This window comes from Poromitra crassiceps (assembly GCF_964638095.1).
Source record: "Poromitra crassiceps genome assembly, chromosome: 1".
Lineage (NCBI taxonomy): Eukaryota > Metazoa > Chordata > Actinopteri > Beryciformes > Melamphaidae > Poromitra > Poromitra crassiceps.
Genome location: NC_139623.1, coordinates 16128286 through 16139869, shown reverse-complemented (window position 1 = coordinate 16139869; position 11584 = coordinate 16128286). Strand labels below are relative to the sequence as shown.

At 42.0% G+C, this 11584-nt stretch overlaps 1 protein-coding gene and 1 pseudogene across 4 annotated transcripts; one reads left to right on the top strand and one right to left on the bottom strand.

Moving 5' to 3' along the window:
• Positions 1-60: 60 nt before the first annotated feature.
• On the bottom strand, positions 61-1234 carry LOC310776869 (transmembrane protein 238 pseudogene; annotated as a pseudogene). 2 transcript variants are annotated; one of them, XR_014554012.1, is made up of 2 exons: positions 1122-1234; positions 61-744 (listed from the first exon to the last, which is right to left on the bottom strand). The product of XR_014554012.1 is annotated as a transmembrane protein 238 pseudogene (transcript). The 2 variants fall into 2 exon arrangements; XR_014554013.1 differs by having other exon boundaries at positions 61-759; positions 1122-1229.
• A 485-nt stretch (positions 1235-1719) lies between these two features.
• ccdc106a (coiled-coil domain containing 106a) lies at positions 1720-9735 on the top strand. 2 transcript variants are annotated; one of them, XM_083641528.1, is made up of 8 exons: positions 1720-1840; positions 2308-2377; positions 2463-2561; positions 2685-2900; positions 3036-3092; positions 3258-3524; positions 3698-3865; positions 5610-9735. In XM_083641528.1, exons 2-8 carry the CDS (start codon positions 2308-2310, stop codon positions 5924-5926), a joined length of 1194 nt encoding a protein of 397 aa, XP_083497654.1. In that variant the 5' UTR covers positions 1720-1840; the 3' UTR covers positions 5927-9735. The 2 variants fall into 2 exon arrangements, with proteins under 2 accessions (XP_083497654.1, XP_083497655.1); XM_083641529.1 differs by lacking the exons at positions 1720-1840; positions 2308-2377 and having other exon boundaries at positions 2494-2567.
• Positions 9736-11584: the final 1849 nt, after the last annotated feature.

Here is an 11584-nt window from a genome sequence, read left to right as displayed (position 1 = left end):
CTAACTCAAGGTGTATTGAATTAACTTAAGGAAATCTCCAACCGAATATTAGGTAGCTGAATGTCTTTAATATTCATATTTCATTATACCGTGCCCGTTACATTACAAGACTTAGTGCAATATCAATATGAACAATCTTTCTGCCCCAAATCAAAATTTCATGTGCAAAGACAGTGCAAATCCTCCTCAAGATGTTTATGTAGCCTGGCTATGAAGGCACACTGAATGGCACTAGACAGTTTCCTCATGTGAACAAGCTGTTTGTTCACTCCACAACAGTGGTGTTGTGTAAATGTATGGCAGGCAGCAATGACACTCCCTTGCCCCAGGTGGTTTTGGCCTGCAGGAGTGGTTACTGACAGCCTCTCCTGTAACAGCAGTCTTCGTCTTAGGTCTCTTTGGGCTCCAGGCCCTACGATGGGCTGCTGTGACTCCTGGGGATCCGTATCCTGCGGCTCAGGGAGCGGGCAAGGCGGTCCACAGCGCCACCCACCGCTCCCTCCAACTCCCTTTTAGACGTCAGACCCTCAATGTTGCCACTGTACCACATCACCCAGCCTCCCAGGGACAGCAGCACCAGCAGAGCTCCTGAGTACACCAGGAGATCTCCAAAGTCTCGCCCTTGGATCTCCAATGGGGCGAAGACCCCCAACAGTAGAGATGCCACACCCAACAGATCCATCAGCACAGCAAACACCAAGGCCAGCTTACAGTGGGACAAGCCATCATACTTGGGGGCCATGGCTGCACAGAGAAATACTGTAGTGAGGAAGGAGACATACACAGGAGTGTGGCACTGTATTTAAGAGCATTTCAGCTTCTTATCTATTCTTCCGAGTTTGTCAAATAATCACTCAACTAGGCTACTTGTGTTTTCTGTCCAAATGTCTGACACACTTTCTAAAATAGTTGGCTACTTAGGCCTAATTGTATAAAATATTACATTCATGTAGCAGTTCACTACTAGCCTATAGCTTCTACTTGTTTGACCCCCACTTAACTAGGCTATAGTCAAAACAGGTGCAACTGCCACACCTCACCTGTGCGCTTGGACGCTTTTCATTTAAGATTAAACAGAATGGAGCAAAGTCAAAAGAAAATGTTAGAAAAACTTAGCCTACCGTTAAGCTTCTCCCCCCAGATTTGCAGAATAATTTAAATATCCTGTGTATGAGAGTTTACAAAGAAAATAGAGCCGTTTGAATCTTTCCGGATCGACTCTGTGAAGCCGCGAGTCAACAATGACACCTGACACCTCGTCAGTCACCACCTGCAGGACCTGTCCTGCACGCACGCACGCACGCACGCACGCGAGCGCGCACACACACACACACACACACACACACACACACACACACACACACACACACACACACACACACACACACACACACACACACACACACACACAGGCAGGAGGCATTATTATGTTGCAAGTATAAATATGTTGCAAGTATAAATATGTTGCAAGTAGGCTAGCCTAGAATGTGTTGCAATTAGAAATGTGTAGCAATAATGTTGATGCACCAAGATGCAGTTTTCCCAGCAAAACATTGTGTAATAACAGACGCAGCGAATTGTTTACTGTGCATAATACGTTTAATTATATCAACAACAAAAGTCTCCAAACAAATGCCACTGCAACACGTCTTTGCTTTCAGTACAATTATTTTTTTATTACATCCGGAAATGACGTGAAAGAATCAGGGGGAAAAAATAAAAGAGCGATAATTGTTATTGTTAGCTTGTTAGCTAGCGGATGGATTCGTGAAATGGAGATATGACAGAGTAATAACGTCTTATTACATGTGCACGATTAAGTTATTACAACCGTAAAGTGGTATGTACCAATATTTATGTGTAATTCTGGCACGGAGAGCCTATTTCTGAATGACCGAAGTAGCTCAATTCAAATGTGTAGCAAGGTTGGGATTGTAATTTTATATTCGCTGCTAAATTCTTGCTAACGTTAGCAACACAGCAGCTATAACCTGGAGCGAGCTTCCTACATTGTGGACACATGTTTACGCAGCTATATTGCTAGCCATCCTCCTCCCGTACTAGTTACATACTAAAATTAGCTGCTAACTGTCTGCCTTCACTTGGACAATAACTAACGTAAAGATCTGTATTTTTAAAACCCAAGCGGGCATAAACTATCCTGTATGTAACTAAAGCGTTTGATGTGGATGAACGTTAAATGCCCAAACTGGGGCTAGTACGGTAGTTAAGCATGACCAATGACAGCCCATAAATTAATCTGATTCATAGACTATATGATTTATCCACACTCTTGTCTGGGTACAGATGGAGGACGGAAACAGGACTGATGCTGCTTCCACATCCAAGAGCCACGCAGCCTCACTCCACTTGCACAGTAATTTAAAAAGCTCAAAATAAATATGATTGTTGTGCATTTTTGCTATGGCATTATTATAATTACTGGACTTTCTCCTCTTCAGCTCCAAAAAATGAGGACACCTATGAAATAGCTATCCCCTATGAGGAGAGCAACTTTGAGCAGCAAGGCTTTTTCAACCAGAATGATCAGAATTTTGCTGGTGAATGTCAGAATTACAACTTCAAATACATTTCCATTTGTATTATTGTTGCATCCATTACACAATCATTCATGATATAGAGTCTTGGTGATTTCCCAACCTTTTAGTGCATCTGCCCCTCAGAGTCGCCGCCCTCTGCTGGGCCGTCCCCAGCCGGAAGCTCGTACATGCTGATCACCAACCTGCGGACCCAGTTGCAGATCTCTCTGGAGAAAAACTCCTGGCTTCAGAAACGGATCGAGGACCTGGAGGAGGAGAGGGACTTCCTCCGTTGCCAGTTGGACCGTTTCATCTTTTCCACAAAGAGCCAGGGACAGAGTCAGAGCCAGTACAGTAATGGTGAGGAATGGAGATAAATGTGAAGTGATAGTAGCACAATAAGAGATTAAGTTGATTGGAAAGAAACAAAACATTCATAAGAAAAGTCAGGATGGGAAAACAAATTCTGAACTTTGAATCCTTCTTTCCCTTTAGGCTATGAGTCCAGACGATTCAACTGGAGAGGCAGAAGAGAGGAAGATCGTCCTAGTGGTAAAGACGAATAATGTGTGGTTACTGCTGCATTTATCTCCCAAAGTACAGTTATATTTAGATCAGGTTTGCTTGAGTATAGCTGCTTCCTTGTTTACATAGGCTTTGTAGCTCATCTTACATCACAGTTTACTCTCATTGATCATCTCTACTTCCTCCTTACAGAGCAGCAGAAGTCCGATGTGCAGCATTTCCCCCCTTCACGTCAGTTTGTCCAACGAAGGCCCGGTCCTCCAACCATGGCGCCTTCGAAAAACCACGTCTCCAGCCCAATAGCCAATCAGCTTGCCTCTATGAATGCTTTGTTCAACTCGGCATCATCCCAGGCCCTCCTGCCAGGCCATAGCACTTCCAGCACCACAGCCAGTGGTGGCAACAGTAATACCAGGTCAACCATGAATGACATGGGTGGACATGGCAACGTAGGTCCAGGTAATACTACTCAAATGGCATGAAGCTTTGCATCACCCATTTTGAACTAAAGCAAACAATTGTTGATATTTGGTTGAGGGGGAGACATGGAAAACTGAAGGCTGTTGCTTGTGGCTTTTATCTACTGTAGTAGTGGATCTTGCTGACAGGATATTTATGTCTTGTCACCTCAGATTCACTTTCACTTCTGGGAGAATCTGATGAGTACCTGGACCACGACAGCTACCTCGATGAGGAGGAGATGTTACCAGGAGCGGATGTAATGTCAGAAACCATGAACAGCAACAGACACCCGCTGAAGAGAAGGCGGGTCTTCCAAGTCCCCAGAGAGCGGCAGAGAGGTGAGGAAAGGAGACAGATCCTGGAACAAAAGTTAACATTTACCTGACATGACTTTTTTAATCCTGCACATTTCTCCTTATTCTTCCTCTTAAGTCAACTCAGTTTTATTTGTATAGCACATTTCTTACACAGGTCACATTAAGACAAAAATACTAAATAGTAAAGAAATGCAATACACATATATGACGTATTCTACATAAAGTAAACTTTCAGTCACACATACAACACACACATACATCAAATACAGTTTATTTAATAACCCTCTGTCCTGCTCAGCAAAAGGAAGGTTTTAAGACTGCTTTTAAAAGAGGAGAATTGTAGCAGATCTCACATCATCAGGTAATTTGTTCCAGAGAATAGCACCTTCGTGACTAAATGCACCTTCACCTGATTTAGATTTAATTTGAGGTACAGTTAGGAGACATATGTCTGATGATCTGAGGAATCTGATTGGTTTATAGCCAGTGAGCCGGTCAGAAAAATATTTAGGAGCTATACCATTTTAGAACTTTGTAAACAAGCAGTAATACTTTGAAATTCAGTGCTGTACCGGGAGCCAGTAAAGTGATCTTTACAGGAGTAATGTTTCATCATATCTCACCAGGGGCCCTATTTGCTGATTTAACCATGTAGCATCAGAAAGGCTAAATAACAACATAAGGCTAGTGGTTCGAAACGGAGACACACACACACACACACACACACACACACACACACACACACACACACACACACACACACACACACACACACACGCGCGCGCGCACACACACATTAGGCTGTGAAAAAAGAGGGCCCCTTTGAAAATGCTTTTTTCCCTTGCCAAAATTTAGGCTAAATTTGGAATGTTACTTAGCCACCTTCCTGACAAGCTAGCCTGACATGGTTGGTACCAATGCTTTACTGTAGGTCTTCTAGTTTCATATGATACCAGAAACTTCAGTCTGGCTTTAAAACTCAGCCTCTGAGAGTAGATTTTAAAAATTGTGATATTTCCAGAATAGCGCAATATTTTCCGAAAATCAGCCCGAGCCTACTCCTCAGGGTTAATGTGTATTATGTAAAATCTGTACCCCCCCAATGCTCTGGTTGACCACCGGACTACAGTTTGAGAACCACTGGTTTAGAGCTTGCAGAGTTGACGTCACGTATTGTTGTCAGCATAGGGTATTCAACAAAATTCAACAACTCTGCAAGCTCTATACAATAAATGTAACCTTCTGAATATGACAGTTTGTCAATGCCCTGGGTGGTGAATTTGCTAACCTACATTTTTTACCTTTGTATTGTATAACATTTTAGGAGACACAGAAGTGAATAAAGCAGAGAGAATTTTGCTCAAAATTGTTGAGGGAGGCTCAGACAGAGTTTTCAGATGTTGAGGAAGACGTGGGATAGGTTATAACAGAGGGTGTTGAGAGTTCAGAGGGGGAGGCAGCAGCTGAGGATGAACAAGATGGAAACAATCACAATGTCCGCAAATGTGGAGCATTTTGGTCCAGAAGCATCTGCATCTCCATGGTTTCATCTGCATTTTCACATGAACCAAGAACTGATGTCCACTACAAGGGATGTTAGATAAAAAAAGCAATACGTCGATTTTTTTTTCTACGTTTCACTGCAATTTCCCCCCCTTTCATACAGGAGACTTGAATATTATCCCAACAATAAAATACTAAAAAACCTTTCTACCGGGTCTCTTGTTGGCAGAAGACAACTCTCACTTTCACTCTTGCCTTTCAGTGAAAGATGCTGCTGGAGTGCTGTTCCGTTACAAGAAGATCCTACTTACTTACCAGCGTCTGAAGAATATGTCCAAAGCCTTCCAGATCCATGGTGTGGACCGCAACACAGTGGCTTCCACCACACCCATTGCTGAGCTGTTATTGGTGGCCCCAGAGAAGGTGGCCGAGGTGGGTGAGTTTGACCCATCCAAGGAGAAGCTGCTGGACTATGCCCGGCGCTGCTACATTGCCCTGGATGAAGAGACGCTCAGCAGGGTGCAGGCCCTGAAGAAGAATAACCTGCTCCTGCCCATCTCCTACAGGTTCAGACACTGAGGGGGGAGACAGCGGGCAGGGGCAAGGGAACTCTCTCCACAAGACAATGGGGTGGGTGGGTATGCGTGTTCTGCTGCATCAGGCCAGCTCACCTCCAAGGCACCGTGATGTCCAGTGGAAATCTTTTTCTATCTCATTGCTCTGGGGGATGGTCATGTAAACTGTGGTTCAGATCCTCGCTTTTTAGACAAACACACTTTTCACAGCTCACTTTTAATATCAATAGAGAGCCAAAGTGGAACGTCACTTCCTGCATCAGCACTGTACCAGAGATTGTCATCCGCCATTTATTTTCCCATAGACATTTCATAAAATGCTTATAAAAATATTTTTACTTGTTCAAACCAAACGGTACAGATATATTTAGAAACCGGAGAGATCGTATAACATTTCACTCTGACCAAAACGTTAAAAAAATGCGGGTTTATTAAAGAAAATATTTTTTCGATGTTGTTGGGGGTTTTTTTTGGTCTGAATGAAATGTTCTATGGTCTCTCCCGATTGAAAATATAGCTGAACCGTTTGGTTTGACCAAGTAAAACTATTTTTATAAGCATTTTATTAAATGTCTATGGGAAAATAAATTGCAGAAGAAAATCTCTGGTACAGTGCTGAAGCAGGAAGTGACGTTGACTTTGCCTCTATACGATATACAGGTACTTCAATCGCTGGCAGAAATCCTCATCAGCGCTCCCTTGATATCCTGGGTGTGGAAAGCGGCAAAAAGGCACAATGACATATCTGTGCAATTCAGAATCTTGGACAGGCATATCAGTCCCTGCAGGATTTTCGTGTTGTGATTTTGTCTCGAGTTTTTTTGTGTGATTATTGCGATCAAAAATGCGTTATTTTGCAGTGGCTTTTCTCAAAAAATTCCAATGCAATTTGATCTGATTTTTTTAGCGAGAAAATTGTGGGAACTGGTAAAATTGCTAGTTGAGGAACCTATTTTGCTGTTTTTTGTGGAGAAATCCTGGGGATTTTGAAAAATTGCAAGCCCCCGCAAATATTGCGGAGATTGTTTGAATTTGCATTCATTATTATTTTTAAATAGCAAAATCGCAATTTCCTGGAGGGACTGATATGTGTCTTTATCACTAAGATCATGGAGGGGATGATTGTTCCTCATTACTTATAGATCAGTATAACCAATGGAGCTCATTCATGTTTTAGGCTTGAGATTTGCATAGACATAGTTTTATTTCCCTTTCTTTCTTGAACATCTGGAGACACTTGAGGCTCAGAGTTCAATAATTGATTGTCTAGCGATCATTTCAATTCCTGGTAGCCTAAATGATTGATAAACATAGAACTTTGTAGAACTTTATTTCTGCACAATTTTGACACAAAGCTACAAATATGGTGGCTTTCAATCACAATTTTTAGATGTGTTAAAATTATGCTGCACTCAGATTCTATAGAACGATGCCATATTTTAAAGAAATCCTACAGGAACATGTTGGAGATATGGCCCCTATCGTTGCATCGGCGCAGTTTCTAGGCCGAGCGGCAGGCGCAGATCAAAGCAGTGGGCGTGGAAAGGCGCACTTGATATCGTCGTGCTGGCGCTAGATGCAGCCCAAAGCATTACAACCACGCCTTTTAGGCGTAAAATTATGCACCGTCATGCTCATTGGATAAGTGCAATAAACGAATCGCACGCTTGCCTTTTTAGCTCCAATTCCAGTGATCCCGCAAAACCAGACGAAAGCCAAACGCTCTGCCCCCCCCCCCCTCCCTTCATCCAGCCTGTCTGTCTGCATTATAGGCTATTATTCCATATTATTATGCTTCTCAAACCAATCTAACTGCAGTTTCAATACTGCAAGCATGTAAATACGCTACACTATAGCAAGATCAAAGTGAAAATAATGTTCTATGCATCAGCTAGAAAAATATAGCCTATTAGATTGGTGAAAGTTTGTCCAGAAAGATATCATTTTCTCTCGCCTGCTGCAGGAAGGATGATGCACATAAATATACCCTACATTATGTCAAGTCATTGCATAAATGTGTTTTTATTGTAAAACTAAATGTGAAATAGGGCCAAGTTATTGGACGGACATCACAGTATAGCAGATGCCATTAGAAGCGCGTTCCGAAGCGCGTTCCGCTGTTACTTCTCTAAATCACGTTAACTCGACAAGGGGTATATATATGCCCAGGAGGACATATATGTTTAACATAGGGTGGTGTTTTCATTTCGAGGTTTTATTTGGTCCAATATTGAAATGTTGACAATGGCAGGCTGTGTTACCATTACACATTAATTTAGAACTACCTTTTATATCTATTTTGGCTCATTTGGTGGCTATTTAGTAGCGAAATGAAGAAACACAATGCATGCTGGGAACTCAGAGAGAGAGAGAGAGAGAAGGGTGACAGAGAAGAAGCAGTGAAGGCAAAGAATAGGCCTGCTTTTGAAAAGCGCAAAGCGCTAAATGTAGGCCAGCTCCCAAGATATGACTAGGCTGGTATTTAGCGCCGACACGCCCACTTTGGGACTGCGCCACGCCCATTCGGCCTAAAGCGCATTTGGCAGCCTAAAGCCTATTGCTATCTTGCCGAAACAGGCGCAAGGCACGTTTTTTTGCGGTTAAGGCCCGTAATAGCGCCGATGGCCTGTGGGAGAATAGAGCATGATTCCTTCATGTTTTTTTGTGTGTGTTTTGTTTGTGCTATTTTATTTCTGGCACTTTTGTTACATACTCAACCATTTTGTTCACTTGCTTGCATCGTTTTTGTTTTGTTTTTGATTGTGATAATCATATTCAGATATATTCACACATACTATATAAAACACTATTAACATGTTGAATCTGTGTCTCTTCAACAGTAAGGAAGTAGGTGGCGTGGCTGCATTTCAATATCGCCTGAATACCATTTTTGTGATTGCCAGTGAAAGGTAACTTTCACACTTCTTCTGGCAACAAGACAGATACAGAAATGTTGGTGACATTGTAGATCTTTGCCTCAGAATAATAGGGCAACCTGTTGCTATTTGTTTTGGAAAGAGAATACACCCAGATTTGACAACAGTGCCACTACATCTTTGTTGTACCAACACTTTTAGTAATTTGACATTTACATTACTCTAATTGTTTTGTAACAATGTGTTACCATTGGTTCTGTGTGAAAATTTATTGAGATGAATCACAAGCAATATTCCAATGAGCTATACAATTTTAGCAAAATAAACAGATTGCAATGGCTTGTGCACATGGAGGATCTAAGATTGCTTATCAATGGCCCACTACAAATGCATGTGAAATGAGCTGGTTGGTGGTCTGTAATTTATAGAGGTCTTGTTGAAATTCATAATTTTCAAAGAAGCAGGATGGCTGGTTATATTGTATTGTATGATGCTATGTAGTGCTTACTGTATAGTGTACAGTGAACTGGTAAGATCCCTTTTTTATTAAAACTGATTAGGTTAGAGTAGGAAATGTAACTCTTGCTTTTTCATTTCATACCACCTTATAACCTACTTCCCTAAGAAACAGGGAAATGTAGGCTACACTAATCCGTGGAACTCGTCATTTTCACCTTGTTTGATATGGGTCAGATTGTTCACTTTGATTCGACTTAAGGCGCAGTGCAACTCTTGTAACACTGGTAGAGCAAAACTTGCATAACCATGCCAGAGTGCAGTGTTTTATGAACTGTCATGTGTTTTATCTCATGTTTTATTTTTCATTAAAAAATATATACAGACATTATTTGAGTAAGAAAGCTGTATCTCACTGGGGGGAAATGCTGATCTTACACCAACTGTACTGTTAAGACAGAAATGCCATTAAAGCATTTGATTTCCTAAAATAGTGTATAGCTTTCTTGTATCCACAATCCAACAGGGCCATTCATAATGAATACTCTAATCTAATCATAATCAGAATTATTAGAAGTATGTTTGCACATACAAGGAAATTGTCTTAGTGTAGTTGGTGCACATATTACATGAGATGTAGATGTTATCTACATTGTAGATAACACGATAACACAATAAATATGCATACATTTACACATATACAATATATGGACAGACTATTTACAGCCAAGTGTGACAGAGTACAACGTTAGCAAGTCAAAGTGTACAAGTAGTACAAAGTTGGCAAAATCAGTTCTCAGAGATGGCAATTTTAGCTAAATATAGGATTGCATTGCACATGTTGTATAGGGAGGTGGGAGGTGCAACATCAGTGCAGGAGCACAGTGTATTGTTGTGTGTGTGTGTGTGTGACACACAGATTGGGATATGGGATAGAAACTGTTCCTGTAGCATGCGATTCTGGTGCTGATAGACCGGAACCTTTTCCCAAGTACCACCGTTTTCTGCGGCAGTTTGTTTCCTCAACTGCCGCAAGAAGTAGTACATCCTCTGCTGGGCCTTCTTGGTGGTGGCAGTGATGTTCTTCTGCCACCTGAGGTCCTGGGAGATTTTTGTTCCCAGGAATTTGAATGACTCCACAGTGTTAACTGGAGAGTCACACAGGATGAGGGGGCGGTCGGTTCTGGGGTCTATCACCATCTGGTTCTGGCTGCACCAGGAGGCCAGGTGGTCCACTTCCTTCCTGTAGGCCGACTCGTCCCCATCGGTTATTAATACTTGTATTGTGGAATTTGACAGAAGGGTGGCTAGAGGTGCAACTGTTGGTGTAGACTCTTCATCCTCTACAGTAGAGGATGAATAATTCAGGAGAGTACGCCTCCTCCTCATGATGCAAAGCTCTGTCTCCTGATGAGTATTAAAAGACCCCGCCACACCGTGGTCCACTAGCCCAGTGACTCTCAACCCTTTTCATATCAAGGACCCCTAATTTAGTCCACATTGTCATTGGGGCCACAGACCCCCATTTGGCCTCGGACCCAAATCTGAAAATGTGTCCAGAATTCTATGGCATCTATATTGTAGGTACGGACATAACAGCGAAACTATGACCAAAACAGCCATTCTTCTACATTTGCTAATTATGTTAGTTTCCTTAGTTTAACAATGGACCCCCTGGAACTCCTCCAAGGACCCCTGGTGGTCCCCGAACCTCACGTTGAGAACCACTGCACTAGTCGTTAGTCAGTGAGGAGAGGTCGCACAATAAGGTAAGTTACTGTTTCAGGACCAAGAGTATGGGCTTTTATAACGCTAAATATGTTTTCATCCAACCAGATGGACAGATAAACGTCCTCCGTCCGTTTACGTCAAAAAGGCTTTTCCACTCACCGGAATTGTATGATTTATCAACTTCCGGTGTCACGGCGCAGCGTTGCCAGGTGTACGATAATTATCGTATTTGTACAATAATTTCGCCCTCTGTACGACCAATAATGCCAAAATTCCCATGTTAAAAAAATATATATTTTTGTGACACTTGTAATCAATATACTATGGATCCTATGGCTGTCTGTTTATAGGCTACATGTCTTCTCACAGTCTTTGCAGCCAATCATTCATGTCCCCTAGGACAAAGTAGCCTAATTAGTTCTGTGGTAGATATAGTGCTGGAATTGAACTCCTACTCAAGTAGAAGTATTATTATTTTGCTGTTAATTTACCTCAGTCAGTGGACTTACTGGTAGTTTCTCCCCAGACTCAAATATTACGTTGAATCGCTGCACTCCAGCTCTGCAGCATGCAGTAACGTATAGTGTATCAGCGTAAGA